Below are 24620 nucleotides of genomic sequence, written 5' to 3' on the forward strand. Positions count from 1 at the left end.
CCCTCTACAACTAAAAAAAAATTTTAAACCCACTACCATCTCAAAAGGCTTTAGTGATGACTAACTACTATAATACATGCAAAAGTTAACATTGAGTCTACCACATAATTGTTATTAATCATTAAGAAGAAAAGTCAGAAGAGGAAAATGTAATACACATGGGCTTTAAGCTTTCTATACAGAACATTCACTGGGTCTTTTCTAACTATATTGATACTCTAAAGGAATCAAAATTTGATTCCCAAATAATATGTGTAACATTGATGTTTTTAGTTACAGATATCTGAAAAGTTGGCAGTACTATGTTCCCTTGAACTGGTCTGAATTCAAAAGGTGCACTCCAAGTTATCCAAGATGCCACTGGCAAAGAGAAGCCAAGAAGAAATATAAACGCCAGCTAAAAAGCATGAAACAGAATCTGATTCCCAAACAAGCAGACTTCTGTTCCTAATAAGCATTTTATTAAACTGAAGCAAAGTCTGATTTTTGATATATAGAATACTATTTTATTATTTATTTTAAACTTTTCTTACATGTTTAAAAAATATACAGGGGTTCAGAACAACCTCAGTAATGTGACAGCATTTCTACTAAAGGACCTCTGAAGTCAGACCACCAGTACGCAAGCATGGTTGGCTTCTAAGATGAGGAGTCATAGGCACATTTCATCAAATGCATTTTATAAAACAAAGAAATCATAAATGCTGAGAAGAAAAATACTCAGTAGTTTGATATAAATTTGCAAACATCTTTCGCTCAGGAAACTTAAGGTAAAAAAGTAAGATATAGATGTTTTACTGCTTACACCTGCTTTACCACTCATTCCCCAAATGCCACCTTGCTACATCTAAACCCCTGACAAATGCACTACACAATCTCAGGTAGCACGCTAAAAAATAAGTTGATCTCTGCATCTGAAAACAGATCATTACAAAATAAAATCCTGATAGCTCTTACCTGTGTTTGATAATTAAGTATATTATACTCTCAGCAGCACTAAGAATGCAGCTTCGTCTAATATAAATATCTAAACAACTACACAAAAGTATTTTCTTTTTAAAATAAGTCTTTGTATATACTTTTTTCAATGTTGATGATTTAAACAACATTGATCTATGTATTGTGCTAAGAAAGCATTAGGCACAGATCACATAATATAATTTACATTTTCTTTGTGGTAAAAAATATACCATGTGCAAATGCATATCACACAAATGACTAGTGGGCACAACAGTACGCTGGTGTAGACCTAACACATACACAAAAATTAATGCTTTAAAATAAAAAAGGAAAGAACATTACAAATAGCATTAAGAGTGATACATCACTACTAGGTGAGTATCAGCAACTGCATTAGAATTACTTGTGGGTTTTTTTAAGAAAAACAAAGCTTTACCAGCAAGAAAGACAGCACATTAGGCACATGAACTAACTTCAAAGAAACAAGATAAAACTGTTCCCAAAATCCATTGAAAATATTTAACGCAATCTCCCAAAGAGGCTACTAGATTGCTTTGTTGGAAGGTATAAACTATTTAACATTATGATTGCTTTATACAGTAGTTTCTTTCATTAACTAAGATACTTCTGGAGTAAAGTGCTGTAGAATTCAGATGAGAAAAAATGGAGGGGGATAAATAAATAAATAAATTGTGTGTGTGTGTGTGTGTGTGTGTGTGTGTGTGTGTGTGTATAAACGCATATGGGGCTACTAGGAAAAGGGGGGTAAGCAAATGTCATTTTACCCAGAAGAAACAAAAAATACCATTTCTTTTGTTTGTGGCAGAAAATCTGTACTGCAGAGGAGACTGTAAAAGCATAAACAAAGGGTTGTATGGCAAAAAACAAAACAGGCTTACTGTGCATCCTCCATGAAGAAACCACTATGGATTATAGACTCAAGTGTTTAAAAGTATATTTGGATGCTATAGGATATACTTGGCCACATACATAATATGTGTCATTTTTCTGTAAAGGGCAATTGACGCAAAAAACCACTTCCACAAATATAAGAGTAAGAGACATGAAAAGAGACAAAATGAGAGACAAACACAGTCAGAGAGCAGTCAGAGAAACAGATGCTGAGGGGCTTGCTCCTGTCCTGAAGAGTTGAGATCCTTCCTTCATCTACAATGCCTAAGTTTTTTCCATTACTGAATATTTATGTTCATATGCTATAATTCTCCCATGAGATTACCCTCTACACACCCTTTCCTTTAGTTTTTCCCCACAAAAGGGGCTGAGGGGGGGGGGTTTCTTTAGTCTCATTCTTCATTTCACAGTCACCCATTCAAGTAAATATTTCTCTGGTGGCAAATTTCCAGATGAGTCAAGAGTGCAATCCAAAACCACTGTCAGGTTCAATGTGGTTTACCATGAGTTCTCTTCAAATGGAGCAGGAATTTGCCCGCTTCCTAGGTATGGGGTCTCGTGCTTCCTGATTCTTCACACATACACAGGATGTGCACATTGTCTCTGAAAGTCTTCGGAGGCCAAGCCGGAAAACGCTGTTGGAGAGGCTGTATATCACACAGTTACAAAAACTATTACTTATAGCAAGCCAGGTTGTTAAGAAAGACAGTGTTGGATTGTCCAAGACACGGGAGCTTTCTAGAAGAAAGTAAATGATATAGGGGAGCCACAGCATGTAAAATACACTGGTTATCCTAAACAAAACCATGGCATAGCGACGGTCAGGGCTGTGTCCTGTCTCTCTAGAAGCATCTACCTCATGGCTGGGAAATCGGGCCCTTCGGTCATTTATCTCTTTGGTGTGCTGCCGGCAAATTTTGAAAATGTGAAAGTAAGTGAAGCAGACAACAAAGGCAGCAGGAGCATAAAGTAAACAAACAATAAAACCAGTAAAATAGGCACTGGTGAGCCAAGAGGTGGCACACCATTCAAAAATGTCTCCATGGTAACCAGGTTTCCCCCAGCCAAAAAAGGAAGGCAAGAAAATTAGGCAGGAGTAGATCCAGATCAAAACAATGCAAATTCTTAGGCGACAAGGGGTGACCAGTTGATTGTAGGAAAGAGGCTTGGTTATTGCAAGATAGCGATCCACACTGATGCAAGCCAGACATGCCATAGAAACACTTTTAAGAACTGAGATGATATATCCAAAAACCTGGCAAGTCAATGACTCGTGGACACCTGTGGAGTAGTGGAGAAGTGAGAGAGTAGGGACCAAGCAGCTAACTCCAACGAAGAGATCAGCATATGCCATCGTCTGTATGAAATAGCTGGTAGTGTAATGATGTAACAGAGGAGCACAGTGAAAGACAAAGATGACTGTTAAATTCCCAGCAATGATCAGAAACGTCAGCAAGACAATAACCACCGTCTCAAAGATGCAGACATCTACCGCACTGTAATGGCCAAATCCAAGTGGGCAGGAGTGACGCTCGGACACATTCCCGTTGCCACTGCTCACGTTCAGGAGCCTCCATTCAGTCCACCTGGATTCATTCATGGCTTGGAATTAAGGAATCTGCAGTCCTGGCTCCAGCAAGCAGGTGCCCTTTCCAACATCTGTTAAACTCTGTACACGAATCTCAGAACCTGCTTCGGCAGACAGTGACAGTGTTCCTGTGAGAGCTGAGCGTCCCAGAGAGTGCTCAGGTCTCTTCATCAGCCTCAGTTCACCAATGACACTTCTCAGCTTTGGGAGATAAGGGAGGAGGGGAAGGCAGAAAGGTGAAAAGAGGTCTCTGATTAGCTTCTTCCAGGGCTGCCCCAAAACTTTTTGCAGACACAAGGCACTTCTGGAAAAAATGGATTTATTATCTTGTACTACAAAAAACTAATTCTGCAAAAGGGAAAAAAGAAAAAGAAGAAAAAAGTCAATTGCCAAGAGAAGAAAATCTTCTGTGGGCTGTTTTTTCTCATAAGAGAAATAGTTTCTTAGGAATCAACTAGAAAGAAAGAGAAAGGAAAGAGTCTTAAATTGTCTTATGCTTCCTGCTTCATCTATAAAGAAAAGTGCATTCATATTTTAGAATTTAAATAATTAAAATCTCAGATTTGGTTGAAAAGCTAAGAAAAAGTTCACTGTGGCAAAGAATGTCCTAGGGCTCAAGTACAGGATTGATGCTGATGGGTCAAACTTTATGATACATTTCTCTCATTGTTTATAAAGGTAAGAAAAATAACTCTATGAAAGTTAATTTTAAAAAGTCTCATCTCTATATGGGCACAAAGGAGCAGAATAGGGGTAAAAGACTCAAAATGGCCCTATAACTCTCATGAGAAAAAAGGTATATTTCCAGTAGGGACAATGACACATGCCTGAGAACAACATGATAAACTTCTGAAGGTTTGATTCTGCATACATTTTTAAAGCATTCACATGAAAACAGTCTTAGTCCAATTCAGTTAACTGGTGCTGATAACAGCAATGTAATTTATACCTCTCCCCTTTCAAAAATAAGGTTTAAGTATATTCTGCCTACAATATATGGAGTTGTGAAATGGGTCTGAAACTGATAAATTGTTATTCTTTTTTTTTGTGATGGATCTTTATTTTATCCATTTATTTATATGCAGTGCTGAGAACCAAACCCAGTGCCTCACACATGCTAGGCAAGTGCTCTACCACGGAGCCACAACCCCAGCCCTAACTGTTAATTCTTAATGCCATTATTTGGTCATTAATTTCAGCATCTTTAACAAAAGATAATTTTCATTATTTAATATACCACTTTCCTTATACTGGAGCATGGTAATAAAATATACAACTCAAAGTTTTTCTCATCTTTGCAACCATTCCTATATCTCACTATATGAAATTTAGACAATAACAGAAACTTTCCTATGCACTGAGATTATCAGACTGTAAATATTGTCATTTATTACTTAAGTATTTCTAGGAGGCTTCATATTCTATTTTGCTATACCTTTTCTATTTCCATTAGACGATTAACATATGAAATCATTACTTGAATTAAATCTTCTGAAAGTGGAAAATTACCTTGTTTATTATATTTGCAGTTATGTAGCAGCCATATGCTAAGAAAATGCCTCTTCTATTTCTGTATTCTATTTTGAGCAAGTGCTCAATTAATACTGGAGCCATTAGGTGGGCTGTGAGATAGTCTTGCTTTAAAATACCTCAAAACATGAAGCTGAGTTTAAATCCTCGAGTTTGAAATACTGAAAAGCAGGCAGGACAGAATCCATCCAAAAGGCTTCCAAGGTCATTCTGGCATCAGGCTAACATTTGCCAAAGTCTTTTTCTAAAGTACAGGCATTCCAGAGAGTCTCCTGTCAGTCTTTGTTGTCATAGCTTTTGAAGAAATAGCATGCACTAGAAATGAGAACATTTCCTTCAGGAAGAATACAGCAGCTTAACAAAAAGCATTCTTCTGAAAGTTATTTTCTCATGCACCGCCACATCATTCAGGGAAGTCCTTCTTCCTTTGTAACAGTCACAGGATATTCCTCCTTGTACATTCTTAGTTTCACTTATCACAAAATAGTTCTCTTATCACAGGAATAAGGTAATGCTTCTCACCTACACTCACTCTTACAGCTGCTGGCTGGGCTGCTTGATTCAGAAGTCCGATTCACTGTGATGCAGTTACCAGGGTGCTGTCGGTAGATCTTCACAATCTCTCAGTATCACTGCCTCCACCTGAGCCGGAGCCCTGCTCCTCCTCCTCATCCTGAGCTGATGCAGAACTCACCATCAGAAAGGTGACTCGGTCCTCCTGCCCCAATCAACAGCACAGCCAATGGCTACTGCAGCTGAAACTGTCACTAGGTAACAGTTGCCAGGCACATGCAGGCTTATAGACTGACTCGGCAAGCTCCGACCAAGATTGACAACAAGATGACAATGCAACTGACCGATCCTTACAGCACGTGGATGGCACTTATGGACTTCTAAAGCTATTCTCCTTATACCATCTACAAGGATCATTTCCTTTGAACAAGACAGAAGAAAAACTGGCACACACCCTTAAACCCTATAGAAAAACTACCACAGGCTACTATGCCACTAAAAAGTCAGCAGTAATCTAATGCTCTTTGGCAGAAAAAACGTATTACTTATTAAAAATCAGTCATGTCTTTGTGAACTCAAGTTATATGACTACTATTTTTTGTCTGTAAAATGTATAGTTGTATATCCATTAGTAGAAGAAGTTAAAAGCCATTGATTTCTCCAATCCCTGTCACACCCACACAAAATTGATGAGTTTGAGGTACAAAGCAAACCCTGGAACTAACAACAGTACATTAAAATAGATTTGGAGAAATACATAGGGTCAAATATGATCTCAGAATATAGGCATTAAAAGAAATAGACTGTTTACCCCATTATTATCCTAATGTGCAAAAAAAGGTGAGAGGGTTAAAGAAACTTGTCATACAGTGCTTAAGCAACACATTCCCAAGTTAGAAGGTGGCAAATTAAATACCTACTCAAATATTTGACAGACATTAAAAACATTTTCATTTATTTTGATTCACCACAGACAACCATTCATCTGTTTTAGATATATTTCCCATGGGGTCAGCACCTTTCTTAAAAATGACTTAGAATTAATTTAAAAATTATTAGAGGTCGAAAATAAATTAGGAAACTGAGGATGAAAATGGAAGATACCTAATACATACCAAAAACATGTGTGTTCCAAGTGTGTCTGCCTTCAGAGTTTCCCTATAGGAATTTTAAACCCCTCTACAGTAAGGAACCAGTCATCATCCCCCAAATGAAGAAAGGAGTCCTGGAGAAGGTTAGCACTGCTCACCCAGGAGACAGTCAGGCAGTAGACAGAAACGAGTCAAAGCACCATTCTTAGCCGTGCAGATCCACCATACCCTCTCCTGTCCACTGGTGACTGCCAGTCAGGAAGTGTCCAAAATTTTTCTCAGACTCCATAAAAATGATTTCTAACTTATAGAAAGCCCTGTTCCATGTACAACTGGCTTGCAGGAAGACTGCCATTGCTAAAACCTTTGGGGGTTTAGGTCAACTACAGAATGGTAGTTTCTGGTATTTCTCATTACCAGAAATATTTATGAGACAAATTGGAACAGCAATCTTAGAATAAACACTATATTTAGGTTTGAAAGTAAATATTTAAATTTAATGCAAAAAAGCTAAAAAGTTCCATTTTACAAGGATGCATTTTTACTTTAAGAAATACCTAAAGGTATTAAAATCAAACAAAATCAGATCTTAACTTCCCTAGTACAACAATAAATATGCAAAATGAAGTTACCTTTGATAAATAAATATTAATGAATGTAGATAGGTTCCATATTTCATCTAAAGAAAAGTCAAAATATGAATCTTTACAACAAAACATCTAAAAAAAGTAAATGTTAGTTACATTAATTTTTTTTAAAAATCACTGACAGATATATGAACATAAAAACACTGGAAATAATTCATAATTATACATGCTTCCAAATATACAAGATAATTAAAGGCACAGTCTAAGAAGCAGTGCCTTTGACCTTGCAAACATCCTTTTTTCCTTCCACTACCTAAAAAATGCAGAAGTAAATACAAGAGCTTCGGTAGTTCTAACATGGTAATTTTCCTCTTTTCAGCAACTGACTCTACTGGCCCCCCTTCCTCTTCTTTTTTATCCTTTCTTCAGATCTGGTTATAATAGGAAATAATTTATAATACAAAGCTTTCATAAAAAAACAGCATTAATATCATATGTTCACACAGCTCATTACATACAGCTTCCTGTATTCTCACATTAGGCATCATTCTCTTCATTTGAGGGGTCATTAGGTGTTTTACTAGTGCCATTCTTTTTATAATTACCATCAACTTCCTCCCTCTCCTTTCAACTGATGAACACTAATCAGGAAATATCTGAGAGGAATCATTATTTAGGATTACTTCACAATTATTTCTAACAGCTAAAACTGTATAACTTTATTAGATAATACAGCATAAGTATGTAATTTTTAGAATTTAAGCCTTAGATATGTTTAATGTATTATTTTACATGTATTATTATTTCATTATTAAACATCAGTCAATTCAAGCAACTACTCAACAGAACCCAGACAGCAAAGTGAGAGAGGGATATTAGCCATAAATGACAAACAGGATAAGCAGCAGGCAGTGATTACCAAAGGGAGCTATGTAAGCAATGCAGTATCCCAGAAGGGGAACAGATAGTGACTAAAGTACACTCTGTTGTCTCAATGAATTCTAGAAGGCACAGAAGGTACGTGCAAGGAGACCATATTTCCCCAACATTCCCTTCTATCAATTTTTCTCCATTCCCACGGCCACGCCCCTCCACAAGCTTGCATCTTGTGCTTGGGCAACTGCAGTGTCTTCCAGTCTGGTCTTTCTGCATGGTCTACGGCTTCTCTTCAATCCATTATCCACTAAACGAACAGGATATTCTTTCCAAAATGCAAAACAGTTCATGTCACTTTCCTATATTAAATGGCTTCAGGGTTTTTGTACTGTTTTAAAGACAAAGTCCTAAAAGGTCCTACACAAACTGGGCTCCACATTAACTATCTAGTCTTATTACTCTTCTGATTATTTAGGATTTGCCAACCACATCTCTTCACTCCCAGTCTTGCATAGCCTTGCTATATTCCCCACTGCCTTAGGATTCTTCTGTTTCTTGCTACACTATCGCATTTCTTTTATTTAATTCACATGCAATCTTTTGTTCTCTACTTCCTCTGGGAAAACTTCCGTCCTTGAGTTCACAGAGGATATCAGAACAGATTTCACATTTATCATAGTTTATAATCATTTATTTTATTCAGTTTTGTTTTCTTGGTAAGACTTCAAGCCTTATGAGGGGAGAAAACATCTGTTTTGTTTGCCATTAGATCTTAAGTGCCCACATTACAGTGCTAAGCACAGAACAGGAGTAAAACAAATATTTAACTTAACTTTATACAGGGGATATAAAAATGGCTTGTAAATATACGAGAGGACTGAAAAAGTTGTAACCAGTTTTTGTGAAGCTCAGAATAAACTACTTGTAATCTCTTGTATGACATACAAGCTTCACAAGAAAAAGCTAGTAAATATATGACCTAAATGCAGGGTGGAAAATTAACCTCCTAATATATTCAAATTAAGAGCAATATTAGTCATGTACACCTCTATCAAAACCCAATTCAATATAAAACTCTGGTGTTTTGAAAAATCATAAATGGCAAATGACAATGATTAGTTACTTATTTTAAGAATGCCAAATGCTATAAAATGCATTTTTAAACACATTATCAAATACAGGTGTAGAACAACTTGATCTAAGTACTAGAAGATAAATAAACCCTCTGAAGTGATATACATCATAATCATATTTATGTAGTGATTTCTCAAGGGCAAAGACAAGTTTATGTTGTTAACTTCATTTCATTGACTCAAATAATAGGCAATTAAAAATATTTTTAAAAATTTAAGTTAATGGTACTACAGAAAGAAAATTCCTTAACCTGATTAAGATACTCTTAAGGGAAAACCTGTATCTAGTATGATATTTAATGGTGAAAGATTAAGTGTTTTTTCCCAAAGAATGGGAAAGAGGCACAGATATATGCTCTCATCCCTTCTATACATCTTGTACTATGGGTCCCAACCAATCAAGAAAAAGAAACACAAGCCATTCAAGAAAAGGTAGACATGACTGTCTACACATGAAACACCAGGGCTGGGAGGGAGCTCAAGGGCAGCGTGCAGGTCTAGCATGCATGAGGCCCTGGGTGTTCCATCCCCAGCATGGAAAAGCAAAATAAAGCAAAAAAAAAAAAAAAAAAAAGCCCAACTTATAAACCACTAAAACTAATGAGTGAGCCAGGTGTGGTAGCTCACACTTATAATCCCAGCTGCTTAAGAGGCTGAGGCAGAGGATTATGAGTTCAAAGCCAGCCTCAGCAACTTACCAAGACCTCTAAGCAACTTGAGGAGACCTAGCCTCAAAATGAAACATTTAAAAAAAAGGGGGGGGGGGGGCTGGGGATGTGGCTCGGTGGTTTAGTGCTCCTGGGTTCAATCCTTGGCACCAAAAAGAAAACAATTAACTAATGAGTGAATAAGTAACTTTTGTCAGAATACTTGGTCAATACATTAAAATAATTTCATTTTTACATACTCCAAACAAATAATAGGAAGTGAAACTATAAGACAAAAAAAACAATTTAATAGCCTCAAATAACAGATAATAGAAATAAACTTGATGAAAAGTGTGTAAGACCTCTACCCTGAAAGCTATAAAATGTCACTGAGGCAAAGCAAAAGGTCCTAAGCAAATGGAAAGGTATTCCATCTTTATGAAATGGAAACTCAATATTGTTAAGAATGTCAGTTTTCCTCAAAATTTAAGTATAGATTTCTTGCTATTTCAATTAAAATCTAAACAGACTTTTTGTCAAAATAAGAAGCAGTTGATCCCCAAATCTATACATACACACAAAGAATCTAGAATGGCTAAAACAATCTTGAGAAAGAATGGCACAACCTTCAAGACTCACTATAAAGCCGTAGTAGTCAAGACTGGCATAAAACATCAGTGAAAAGAACACTGAAAAGAATAATGGGTCCAAAAATAAACCCACAATTATATGGTCAACTGAATTTCAATAAAAACCCTAAAACAAGTCAAGGGGAAAGGAAAATCTTTTCAGTAAATGGTACTTAGAAAAAATCCAGATAACTAAATGGAACTTAGAAAAATGGTATCCAAAGATGCAGTTATTTGGTCTCAGCTGAAACACTAATTCCTCTGGGGAAAAGAGAACTTCGACCACTTCCTCATACCATACACAAAAACTTAGTTGAAATGGATCATGGATCTAAATATAATAATGAAAACTAAAAATCAACACCCTCTAAAAGTAGACATTCTTGAAGAACAACATCTTTATAACATAATAGTAGACAGATTTTTTAAGACAATGAAAACAGTAACTAAAAACTTAATGAATATGTCACAATAAAAATTAAACAAAAAATTCTTCTTATTAAAAGAAAAAAGTTGATCTCAAAAGAGAAAGTTGAGAGAAGAGCAGTGGTTACCTGGGAAGGCTATGGGTGGGGATGGGGCAAAGCTGGTCAGTGGGTACCACCTACAGTGAGGAAAATGATCTCCGGCCTTCCATTCCTCAGAGTGGTCACTGTAAACAATGACAATGTGCCATGAATTTTTTTAATGGAGAAAAAAGCATTTTGAATGCTTTGCCACTAAGAGATGATAAATATTTCAGGAGATAAGACATCTTAAACTGAATTCGAATGTTACACAATGTGTACATGTACCAAAACGGCTTATAGAATCCCATGAATACACACAAGTTTTGTACGTCAAGGAGGGAAGGAAGGCAGCTGGTGGAAAATGGAGTGTTCAGCATTCACAGCCACGGCCATCTTAAAGGCAAAGTCAAACCACAATGAGATACCAATGTATACCCACGGGAAAGGCTGAAATTCAAAGACTACAGTACAAATGTTGGTAAGGCATAAAACAACGGAAACCCTCACGCTGCTGGTGGTAGTATAACATGGCCCAACTCTGAATGACAACTTTGACTAACAGTATTGAAATTTCTTACGATATTAAACAAATCTACCCTAAGTCCTACCGCTACCACCAAAAGAAACAAAAACACATGTCCACAAAAGACTTGCATAAAAAGGTTCACAGCAGTAATATAAAAATGAAAGAGTCAAAAATGGGAAACAACCTACATATCTATCAACAGGGGAATTGATAAACAAATTGTGATTTGCCCAAGTAGTGAAATACTACTCATTAACAAAAGGGAATGAAACTGATGACATCTACAACATGGATGAAACTAACAAAAGGAAACACACACACACTCCTCAGAGTACACACTGCTTGATTTTAAATTAAGTTCTGAAACAGCAAAAAAATAATTTTTTGCTCAAAGAAACCAGTAGGTAGTATGTGTGCACATGTATGTGTGTATGCATGTATGGTGACTGGCAAGAGGTATAAAGGAACTTTTAGGGATATGGCAAAGATTCTGTTTCCTGATAGGTATATATGTATCAAAATGTAACATTTAAGACCTGTGTCATTCTACCAAAGAAAATGATAAACCTATGATTATAATTTTATGTATTAAGCACTCCATTTCCCTATAAATTCATCAAATCAAAGCCCTAAATTATGTTAGTTAATTTTAGAGCATTTCCAGGAAATCATACGTACTGATGTTTAAAAAGAAAAATAACCAGAATACTCTAAAACAATGTTTCAGCAAGAGTGAGAGCTCCTACAAGGCCTTAAAAGAAGACCGTCGGTCTACTCGTGGACAGAATACATACATCTAGCCTTTGCATACCTTCACAATCATCCTGATGATGGCTCATGCTTGTACTCACAGACACAAGAGTCCAGATATAAATGAGGCCCGAAATGAGGAAAACCTTATTAACAGCCAGGTGTAACACCCTCTGAGACTGCTCTAGCCAGTGGGGATCTAAGACAACTGCCAAGTAAGAAAAACCTTTAAGAGAATTCATTACATTGGGTCAATTACAAAGGAAAACGGAAAAAGAAAACACTAACTTACTTGTATATTCCAATCTGTCTTAGCGGAGGAACATTCAAACATAAGATATGCATATTAAATTAAGTGGTCAAAGTAATATGCAGAACACTAAAATAAAACCATGCACAGTATGATCTTTCTTTCTGTATTTCCCACTAGACATACCATCATGTTTAACAAACATGTTACGTTTGAAGACAGGAGAGATCATGACTCAGAGGACAGGTTCTAGATAGATCTGGGTTGCACAATGGCTGTATCACTCATGGGCCAAGAGGCCGGGTATGTCGTTCTCCCCAGGTGACTCAGCTTGCATCTGCAAAACGGAGATGATAAAGCCTACCTTTCTAAAAGTTGGTTATGAAAATTAGGTATTAATAAGAAAGCACATAGCAGTTGTTCAAAGCTCACTAGTAGTTAAATAAGCATTTACTTTACTATTAGTAAGCTTTCTGTTTCATCATTCTTTTTTTTTAAGGAACTACACCCACAGGTAACCAGACGAGATTAGGAAATTACTCTCTTCCACTGAATTGCCACCTCCTCAATACCCCTTTTTAAAAAATGTGTCCTTGAAAGAAATGTCATTGTCTGAACCTGAGCACACTTGGCTAGGAAAATCCTGTGATTAACAACAAAGCAGGATAAAATTATGAATCCTTAGTCCACAAAACCTGAGCTACCAGGATCCTACATTTCCCAGATAATCGAGGAACTTTTTAAAATTAATTTTCTGAATTTTTTTTTTTTTTACTCGAACAAATTTCACATGTAATTTTTAAATTTTTTGGCAATGCTAGGGATTAAACCCAGGGTCTCACACATGTTAAGCAAGCAAACTCTCTTCCAATGAACTGCATCACCGACCCTTTTTAATTTTTATTTTGGAACAGGATCTTGCTAAATTGTTCAGACTTAATTCAACTTGTGGTCCTCCTGCCTCAGCCTCCAGAGTCACTGGAATTATAGGCATGCATCACCATGTCTGCAAGTATTTAAATTTTTATATGAAGTATTGGCTATGATGCCTTCTTTAACCTAGAGTTTTGAACAAAATTTAATGTTGGCCTCATGGGCAGGGATCATGATTAACATCAATTAGAACGCTGCATTCTAATACATCATAACTGTATAATCATGCCTAATATAATCTGTACAATCTAATTGATTGTAACCTAATATAATCGTACCTAATTTAATCTACACAATCACACCTAATGCAATCATACCTCTGTAGTTGCTAGAGATATATATACACACACACACAGAGATGTATGTACATATTTATGAATATTTTATTGCTTTATGTCCTGAAATTTTTTATTTTTAGATATACATGACAGCAGAGTGTATTTTGACATATTATACATACTAGAGTATAATGTTAGTATAATATTAGTATATTATTCTAATTAGGATTCCATTCTGTATGTATGTTTTAATTTGTTGAATTTCTGTAAGTAACCAAGTACCTAAAAAATAATCTATCACTCCCTATGTTTCTAAGTTTGTTTGCATAGCAAACATAGCAGTGTTGCCTCCTCCTCCTTTAGTTTCTTAGAGGCTTAAATATCAGAAACTAAGACTGTAAGATTTTTTTTCTCAAAAAGTAAACAGAAGTACTGCCCCATGAGTAAAGTGCCATAGTTCAGGCCAAGGTTGCCAGTTATTTCTAGACTAGTAACTGTTTTAGTATGGCACTAAAAATATTTGAAATGCACTTTAAAATAAAATAGCAGAAAAAGAAAGTCCAAGCTTTCTCATATCTTCCAAAACTAAGAAATTGCTTAATAAGATTTTTAATCAAAGAAATCCCATAAACTGTATCTTACAGAAAGTGTTCAAATCAGTCATTTCCCTTCATATGCTGTACAGTAAACACACAGAGGGGAAAGTTTAGCCATAAAACATCTCCTGCAAAAGTCTGTTAACATTGTATGGAAACAGATAAGCACACATTTTAAATAATAGGTTCACATTATAGGAAAGAAATGTTAATTCAAATTCATTTTAATTGAAAGGGATTTTTCCCTTATAAATGAAAATTGCTATTTTTTAAGATATCTTATTGTTATGGCAACTGAATGCTAAAAATAATAAAGAAATATCAAAGTTGTTATAGCAACTAGAATTTTAAAAAGCCATGAAGTGTAGAATAATCAAACCTTAACTTGGCTTGAAATGCAACATCTATGACTCAGTTTTCAAAAGAAAACTTGAAAGACTCATGCTTTTGTCTTTATGAGTTGTCTCTGGAGCCCAAATTAAAAAAAAAAACAAAAACAAAAAACTTCAGCATAAAGTATCCTTTTACATCTCTTACATCCCCCTTCATTCTATACATATGTGACAATGTGGCTGTGATAACCCTATATGTTACTCAACTCCATGAGTAGCTGATAAATGTCTGTTAAACGTCTGTTAAACAGGAATCAACAACTCAGTTTGTGTCAAATCTGGATTTTCTATTGTTCTAACTTGCTTTGCACAGCCAGTCTTCACTATTCTGTTCTAGAATACACTAAAAGTAAAAAAAAAGAAAAAAAAAAAAAATCTACTTACTGCCAAAGTGCCATACCCATCATCCAATTAGCATTCAGGTAAAATTTAAGTTTACTGAAGGCCTGTCACATGCGAGGTGTTACTCAAGGTTGTGGAACCCTGTTCTCATAGAAAAGAAAATTCATAAAGTTTCTATAAGGAAGTAACATGGATTAATATTTCTTCCTAGAGATGGCCACATGGAAATGACAATTTTAGATTTAGATGTTTTGCGTTGGAAAGTCAATAAAATTCTTCAGTTTCATATGTTCCTTGCATTATAATAACCAGTGACCAAGATATCGTGGCAAATGTGGTAACACGTATGTCGTTAACATCGCACATTTCTCCAGCATTCATGAACTGAGGAGAAACAGCTGGAAAGAGACCCCTCTGGATGTCTCTCCACACCCTTCTGCTTGTTCTACACCCTTTGACCATCTTCTCAGTCATTCCCTAATAAGACCCTAGTCTATCTTGTGACTAGTAGAGAAGCCTTGAGAAACTTAGACTGGTTTTGGTGGGAAAAGTGCCATGGACCTAGGCAGCTGCAGCACTTGGTCAAGGAGCGTTTACCTGTCCCATCTCCTGGAGACACTGGCAGCCCTGTAGAAAAGGATGCCTTCAAAAACACAGGCACGGTGGCGCACACCTGTAAGCCCAGCGGCTCAGGAGGCTGAGGCAAGAGGATCTTGAGTTCAAAGCCAGCCTCAGCAAAAGCGAGACACTAAGCAACTCAGTGAGACCCTGTCTCTAAATAAAATACAAAATAGGGCTGGGGGTATGGCTCAGTGGTTAAGTGCCTCTGAGTTCAATCCCTGGTACCCCCAAAAAACACACAGACTCCTTTCCTTAACTACCTTACCCAATAAAGAACACAACTAGTCATAACCACAGTTCTTTAGGTCCTGAGACTGATACAACTGTGTTATCTTTCATTAAAATAATATAACCATCACATGCTTCAGATGAAGGATTTGTAATACCTTGTTGCATTATTTTTTTTAAATATTTTTAGTGGCAGATGGGCACAATACCTTTATTTTGTTTATTTATATGTGGTGCTGAGGATCAAACTCAGTGCCTCACACATGCTAGGCAAGCGCTCTACGACCAAGTCACAACCCCAGCCCACCTTGTTGCATTATTAATACATCCTTATTAGTATAACTCAACAAAACATTATTTTTCCTAATTTTTCAAAAAAAAATATAAGCATTCAAACATACTAGAAAAAGAACCTAATACAATGTACTTAATTGTATTAAGGACTATACCTCTAAAAAAGATGAATTAATCAACAGTTAGTCTGATCATTATTTCCAACCACAAAGTAATTTATAACTACATGATGGCTTTATGATTGTGTAACTATTATTGGATTTTTACTTGTTTATACCACATAAATACTTTGCCTACCTATCTGTATATAGTATATATTTTATAACACTTCTCAAACTGTATCTGAGAAATCTTGAGGAGATTATCTTTAGTTGTCCAAGAACATTCATTAATTTTCAATTTTTCATTTTTTATCTCTAAAACAATCCAGAAGTTGTACTAGAAGTAGATTCTGATAATTTGGCTGCTATCACTTAACAAAATATTGTTATATAATATTGGTGCCAAGATTTGTTGAAACACTTAACATCATGTTAGAACCAAACAGTTCTTTATTTGTTACAGGCTAAAAAAACAGAACATGTAGAGATTTAATAGGTAAATTATGTACCCAGTAAAGGTCACATGCTCTACCACTACACCATACACCAAGTACTTCCAGTGGGTAGGAAAAGTGTGCTGGAAAAACTGAGTCATCTAAAGGCACATGGCCCCATTAGCAGATCAAGTCCAAGGGGGTAAAAATATGCATGGTAGCTTTCAGAATCATGTTCACGTAAGTTTCAAAAGATAGATTCATTCCAAACATTGAACTAGCATGGTAAATATATGTTTTACTGATCTTTATAGTTTGGTCCTATTAGATTATAATCATGAGGGTTAAAAGTACAAAGAGTTTATATTTAACCTTCTGCCTCCACATATTTAGATAATACTAAAATAATACATAGTCAACATTGGTGAAAGTAGGACCTTTGAGACTCTCCCCCTCCATGAAATGATCTCACATATTACTCAAAGTTGAAGACCCTGACAAATGTAGTTGATACTCAAAAGATGTCTTCTGATGATGTTAAGTACTGTGGCAATACAAATGAAATGGAAGGCAACTGTGTCCGCTCCTAGACAAATAATTGTCTCTTTCTCTTTTTTTTGGTTTTTTTTTTTTTTTTCTTTCTTTCTCTCTTTTTTTTGGTATCACTCATGAAGCCTAACACACTGTGCTTCAATGACAGACACTCAGAATGTGTTTGTGCAAAGGTCAATGTTTCTGCTGACCTAGCATTTTTCCCCCAAAGATCTCATAAAAAACAGATGTTACTGACTTAGTATATTGTAGGGTCGGGCATGGTGGTACATGCCTGTAATCCCAGCAGCTTGGGAGAATGAGGCAGGAAGATCACAAGTTCAAGCCAGCCTCAGCAACTTAGTGAGGCCCAAAGCATCTTAAGGAGACCCTGTCTCAAAATAAAAAAATAAAAAGGGCTAGGAACATGGATGTGGCTTACAGGTTAAGCACCCTTGGATTCAATCCCTAGTACAAAAAAAAAAAAAAAGTTATGTTGTAGGAGTTACTCAAGATCATATCAGATTCATGGATGATGAAAGATGAAATATCAACTCCTTCTAACCCTCAAACCAGTATGTATTAACCAGAAGATCATTAAAAGTCAGTTGCAGAAAGAAGGGAGACATTGCGGTTGAGGGAGAGGACAAGCAGGAGGGAAGAGGGGAGAATAAGGGAAGGTGTTGGCAAGAGAAGCTGATCCAGTTGTTTCATATGCATGTACAAATATGCCACAATGAAACTTACCACTCTGTATAATTACTATGTACCAATTAAAACAAGAGGAAAAAAAATGCCTGGGACTTAGACATGCTTCAGATTTCAGATTTTTTTAGACTTTTTAATATCTATGTGAACATAATGAAATATCTCAGGAATGGGACCTGAGAGTAAAGACAAAATTCATTTGTTTAAAAATATACCTTATACACATGGGTGCTTACAATATTTTTAGACATTATTTTTAGTGTGCCTACATTTTCACTGTGACCTATCATACAAGATCAGGTGTTTTCTACTTGTACATCATGTCAGTGCTCAAAGAGCTTCAGATTTTGAAGCATTTCAGATTTTTGTATTAAGAATGTTAAAAAAAAAAAAAAAGTCTATTGTAGGGACCTAAAATAACTTACTAGGTAATTAAAATCACCAATCAACAAATTGAGCATCCTTGGCCAGCCATCTTCTTTGCTAGGCTATGAGTTCCTCTAAAAATATTTTTTACCACTGTTGTCTTCAGAGGCAAGCACAGTGTCTGGCACATAGTACAAGGTAATGCAGTCCACTGCTAAACAGACAAACATGGTTGTCCAAACAAGGTCCAAACATGCTAATGTAAACACTGTACAATGTATACTTAAATGTCCATGGGTAGAGATTATCTAAGGTTTGGGGGATCTAATAAAGTTTGATATTTGATTATAAAAAAATAGAAGGCAATAATATTTGCCAAATAAACTAAGTGGCCTGAGTTGTGTTCCTCACCTGCTGAATAACAGCACAAAAGATTATTTCATAAAGCAGGAGCCTACTCTAGATGAAACAGCAGGATTCTCTTAAAAATATCAGAAACTGAGGTGGCTGAAACTCACCCAGAATATAAAGCTTTTTAAAAGAAAGCTAAAAATATTATACTTTCTCATCATTCTTGGGTCATGTTAAGGGGGAATGAGAAAAATGACAAAACAAGGAATTGACCTACATCTGCCAGTACAACTTTTTTTCCACCAAGCAGTTTCACAGCTAAGTGGCTAAAGTGATTAGGAAGCCTAGGGAACAACTCAGAACATTGAACCCTTGACAGAAATCACTGCTAAGAGACAGAAATTGAGAAAGGAAATAATAAACGTATTATGCTGTTTTCAAGACATGCCTAAAAGAGGTAGGGACTTTGTTTCACTGGTAGAAGCCCAGTAAGAAAATGCCTCTATTCAGAAGGATTTGGGATCAAAGAAGAAAATGTGATTAAAAACTCAATTAGAAGATACAAGTAGGGATCAGCAATCATCTTGGGTAATTTTGGACCAGCTAATCAGCACTCTGCAACACTACAACAAACACTCTGCAACAAACTGCTGGGTTGGGAGACAGAACTTTAAATAGCATGAATGTTGACATATGCATACATAAACACATATTCACAGAGGTTACATGTTACTATTAATCTCACCCTAACCCTTCTTAATGCCAGCTTCCATCCTGCAATGCTCAAGATCTTTTTCTTATGACGACCATAACGCTGGCTGAAGTTTGTTTAGCGTGAGTCTGCAACAGGGACTCACATTACAAACTACACCAACTACTAGATGGCTAATCTTCCAATTCACTTTCTTTTACCCACTTTTAGGCACTGAAATAACCAGGTAAAAAAGCAGTATAAAATAGAAGATGATTTATAGCAATGGTTACTTAAACATTAAAGCTTTTTTGAAAAGTAATGTAATTTTGCTCAGAGAAAAATGTCCTGAGTTAAAAGTAGATTCTCATAGCATCTGAATGTCCTAATAAGATGGTACAATTAATTGGGTATTTTGAAATCACAATACTGATATTAAGTAACTTATAGTTAACATTTATAATAGGAAACAAGTGCTCATAAAAGTTTATTCAATATCCAATATTCTGAAGTTGATTATAAGACAACAATGAGATAAAACAATTTCTCTTTCTTTTCTCCTTTTATCATATATGAAGTATCTACAGTGCCTTCTGAATAACATCAAGACCACGGAGTTGATAAGTAAAACTTATAGGAGGCACTGTTTGGAACCAACTCTTGAAAATGGGGTGACTCATGCTAAAGTTCCAAGCCCACCAACTGAAACTAAGTTGTTATCTGACCTGAGAAACCAGAAGAAAGAAAGGTAATAGCCAAATCCCCAAACAGCCCAGGTTTAACCACATAATAAGCAAATCTCTACTTTAACCTTTACAAGGAAAGAAACGGAAGCAACCATCCACTTTCTGTTCTGTTTTCTTCAGTCTCTTCTGTATATAAAGTCAAACTCCTCTGCCCTTCAGGACTCTATTTCAGAGAATGAGAAGTCACCTGATTCCATTATCACAAACAAAAGTCAATGAACATCTTTAAATTCGTGATAATCTTCTCTTGTGACAGTGTCTGAACTCTCCAGAACAGTGTCTCTTTTGACAGTCTTCATAGGACAAAGGAGGAGTGTATTAAGAGTATTTGTGATAGAAAAGTTTTAGAAAATTTGAGAAAATCATTTATTTAATATCCTGTGACTTTATACTCCTAAATTTTCACATCCTTAATTGTTTAAATGCTTATATATGCAAATATTATCTGGGTACCAAAAGATGGCTGCAGAAATGTAAGTCTACTTATAGTAATGGGTTGGAATGACATTTTGCTTAATAACTCCTTTATAAATGTACCGCCCAAGCTGAATGTCATTATGGGACTATTTATAATTTAGAGCTTTCTGTCAAGATGATTTTATGCCCTGACATGGCACTGAGTAGGCTGGTACAGCTGTATGCCCCAGAGGGAAACAAAATTATTGGTGTTTTTCAAGAGCAAAGGTATTAAATAGGCAATATTTCTTACAGAAATTCACAAGAACATGATGGCTAATTGATTGTAATGTGCAGTAAACTTATGCCATTCAAGCAGTAATATCCATGAAAACATTATTCAACCAATAGTTTCTTCCAAGTAGATGAAAATTCATTAAAAATACAATTGTAATCCTTAGAACTTCCTAGATGCCAGTATTACATATATGCCAGTATTACAATTAAAAATTTTATCTGTGTACAAAATAAGTGTTAGAAATTTTCAGAGAACTCACCATTTATCCAATATTCCTGGAATGTCTTTATATCTGTAAATTTTTAAATTTTGTACAAAATGCATTTAACTAACATGAACAGAGCCAAGACAAACAGTTAATTATTAGATAACATGAGACGTACTATATTTGTGGCAAACACTGAACTAAACCTTTTGATTAAGAAAAGATAACAGACAGGACGATCAGACCAAGATTCTGTTCTTATTTTGTTTTACTCGTTTTTTTCTTAAATCTATTGGAATAAAAACTATTAGATTAAATCTAATCTATCCCTCACATTTTGGGGGATTTTCATGAAAATCCAAATTGATGGAGACTTCTGAATACATTTGTAGCAAATATTCATCCCGCCTCAGCCAAATACTCTAGAAATGAGAGAAGAAAGCTCTAGTCCACTTGTTCATTGGACAGCAAAGAGGGAGTCACACCCTCTCCCACTCTTCAGTGCCTGTCCCATTTCCAAGATGAGATGCTAGCTCTATAGCACAGGACAGTGAGATGAGATGTTGTTTTTAAGTACTTGAAAGCCCTTGATGTTTTATATTCACAAGGGTGACTATTAAGAGGTGTGACTATTATAAATGTAGGATGGGACACAAAAAACTTTAAGACATATTAGTTGCAGGAAACTACCAATTAACAATAGCATATTATAGTATTTTTTCATTAAAGAAATCAAATTCCTTTTACAGTAAGTGTCACATAACAAATTCCAACAAAAAACTCAGCACAACAAAAAAATTCCCAATGTTCTGATTTTTGACATACACATCTCAAATACTATTCAGTATACAACAATGTTTTATACCAACTAAAACCAGCAAAAAAAAAATGTAGAAAATTCTGTTATTTGTAACAAGGATGATTTAATCATTCTGTTTTAAATGTATAATGATAATCCTATTATTGGCCTATTTTAATTATACAAAAACTTGAACTCTGATTGTAAGTTGCAATTTTGTAATAGTAATGCCAATAGTTAACAAATTAAGTATATGTTCATATATGTACTATGAATTACCCTATATATGAATCAATGAAATGTGTTAAACATTAGAATTGATTCCTGTTTTTTTATTTCATAGTAGCAATAAGATACTTGGGAAGGTGTGTAATTTCAAGGTGATGACTGCATTGCATATAGTTAAAATTATTCAGCACCTTTTCCCAACACCTTTTTGTTTTATATAAAGGGGGAAAAAATTAACTGCTGCTCAACCTTGAAGTAAAATATAGTTATTGCTAGAGTACACAATACCCTGAGAGGCGCTGGATTAAAGTTTGACAAATATATGATGAAAATGCCCCTAAAATTTAATGTAATGTGTATTTTTACCTTACTATTAAAAGGCATTTAATAACTAAAAAATAAAAAAACACAGACAACGATTCATAGGAAGATATGAAGATCTACATTTCACTCATTTTAAGTGACATATAGAAAATAAAATTGTAGTAAGACTTAAATTAATGAGCCAGTTACCTCTCTGCCTGCCCAAACGCACAATGTCTCAGAGCCAGAGAGTGAGAGTTAGTACTTTCACACCAGTAAGTGTGATTCTCGGACAACCTCTGAAAACAGAAATTCTGTCTCTTCTTCGATGGTGGGTCAGAAAAAAGGAAGATACATCCTATGTTCATGCAGGCCATAAAAATATGGACACATATTTTCCTTCACTCATCATGCAGTAAGCTTTTTCTTAAAAACCAACTGTGTGTTATGCTTTCTTTCTGGGCTCTTTTGGTCTTGGTCAGATACACTCTTATAACCTGTGCTGACTTTTCTTTTAGAAACAAAGGAATTTATTTCTCAGATCATTTCCCTTTGCCCTACATATACCAAAATAATTCTTGCTTCTGTTTCTGAAAAAAGAAAAAGTTTGGTTCCAAACAGATGTCATATATAAACCAAAACCAAAATGAACACTCAATCTATCTTCTGTATTTAAATTACCTACAGAAGTTGTTCCAAAATTAGATTTGAAGATTTGGCAGAAGAGAGAATATAGCTTCTAGAGAACAGCTCACTGTACTAGAAAAGGATGGAAGCGGGGAGGGCAAAGGCAGGTAGGAAAGAAAGAGCAAAGGAATAAACTTCAAAAGACCTCCAAAAAGTCTGTATAGAAAAATTATTAAATATAAATATTTATAATGCATTTTTATCCCAAAGCATGTAATGTAGCATTTAAATGGTCCTTTTGGCCCAGAAGTCCTTTAAATATTTTTTTAGTTGCTTCATAATTCAAAGCACATGGCATTTTGGAAATATTATGCAGCTCATTTTAAGATTAAAAAGAAGCAGCTTTATATTTTCTAGAAAATAAAGAAAAAAAAGGCCAAAGTATATCAGGAGATATTGTCAAAAGATTTATTTACATTCAATATTTGCTGATTCAATACTGTTGAGTGCTTCCTATAATGGCAAATGCAGTCTAAAGACATGATGGATAAATACTGGTCAGAAAATGATAAATATAGGCTGCATACAGTCGTATTCACTTTTATAAGCAAAAGACAATAGTGCAGCATAGAATAATGGTCATAAAATTCTGTTAAAGATTTAGGCAACAGATTCAGATCCTGTAATTATTATTTACGTAACCCATAAAAAAGTTTTTGCATCTTTAGATTTCCCATCTGAAAAAGCATAATTTAAAATTGTGATATGTTTATCACAATGATATTGTGATATTGTTTATCTCCAATGATTAAATATTCAAACTCATTTGATATTAAACAATGGAAGATTAAATAAGACTACATTTACCAACATTTGGGGGAAATCATAAATTAAGTTGTTGTCACTATATTTACCAATAGTATAAAAAAAAAAACTTAAAGCAAATTTTATTCAGAGATAAATGGTTATATAACTGATTTAATATTATTTCATATAAGTTCCGTTAGGCCTGTATTTGCACACCAATTAAAGGGGTAGAATCATTACTGGCCTAACTCAAGGGATTGTGTAAGGATAAAATTAAAAAGCATATGAAAATAACCTTATAACTGTACAGAGCTATGAAAAATAAATGATTATTTTTATTATGAATTTTATTTTCTATCCTTCAAAAATATTTTTGAAAGTTGGTTAAATGTTTAAAAGCATTTTTTAAAATCTTGATGATCCTTAATAATCAGACACAGGCAGCCTAGATACAAGACAATTCTCAACCAATAGGCAGAAAAGATATTCTGGTAGGTAACATTTACAACATACAAGTCTCCAAATTGGAAAAAAAAAAAAAACACATATTTGGTACAAAATTAAAATGCAGGGCTCCTTGTTCAAAAATTAGGAATTTTAAGACAGCAATAGCAAAACATTTAACTAAAAAAGGATCCAGCTAAGTGTGGGATCCTATGCATCTGCACGGTCACAATGCCCATGAAACCAACCCTGGGATGAGAGCACAGGTTCATCAGGAGTTATGGAGGCCAAAAGGCAGCAGGATACATGTGCAAAATGCTGAAAGCAAATCTACAACCAGAGACAATCCCTTTTAAGAACTAAGACAAAATAAAGACACTTTCAAACCAAGGAAAACTAT

The 24620-nt window shown here is 35.2% G+C and overlaps 2 protein-coding genes across 8 annotated transcripts in view; both read right to left on the reverse strand.

Annotated features, from left to right (window-relative positions):
- The window catches only part of RABGAP1L (RAB GTPase activating protein 1 like), a 683255-nt gene that overhangs the window by 410439 nt on the left and 248196 nt on the right, over window positions 1-24620 (reverse strand). Inside the window, exon 1 of one of the 7 annotated variants that reach the window (XM_079106395.1) lies at window positions 12688-12787. The exons of the other annotated variants lie outside the window; for them this stretch is intronic. Coding sequence (XP_078962521.1) covers window positions 12688-12693 — 6 coding nt within the window. The 5' untranslated portion in view covers window positions 12694-12787. Of the gene's footprint in view, window positions 1-12687; window positions 12788-24620 lie in introns of those variants that run through there. 7 annotated transcript variants of the gene reach the window in all.
- Window positions 1674-6623, reverse strand: GPR52 (G protein-coupled receptor 52). Its single transcript, XM_079106409.1, has 2 exons — window positions 4970-6623; window positions 1674-3661 (listed from the first exon to the last, which is right to left on the reverse strand). Exon 2 carries the CDS (start codon window positions 3470-3472, stop codon window positions 2387-2389), a length of 1086 nt encoding a protein of 361 aa, XP_078962535.1. The 5' UTR covers window positions 3473-3661; window positions 4970-6623; the 3' UTR covers window positions 1674-2386.

Source organism: Sciurus vulgaris, assembly GCF_902686455.1.
Source record: "Sciurus vulgaris genome assembly, chromosome: 12".
NCBI lineage: Eukaryota > Metazoa > Chordata > Mammalia > Rodentia > Sciuridae > Sciurus > Sciurus vulgaris.

Coding starts and splice junctions, on each gene's coding strand:
- GPR52 (XM_079106409.1), bottom strand. CDS start 3,472: ATGAATGAATCCAGGTGGACTGAATGGAGGCTCCTGAACGTGAGCAGT.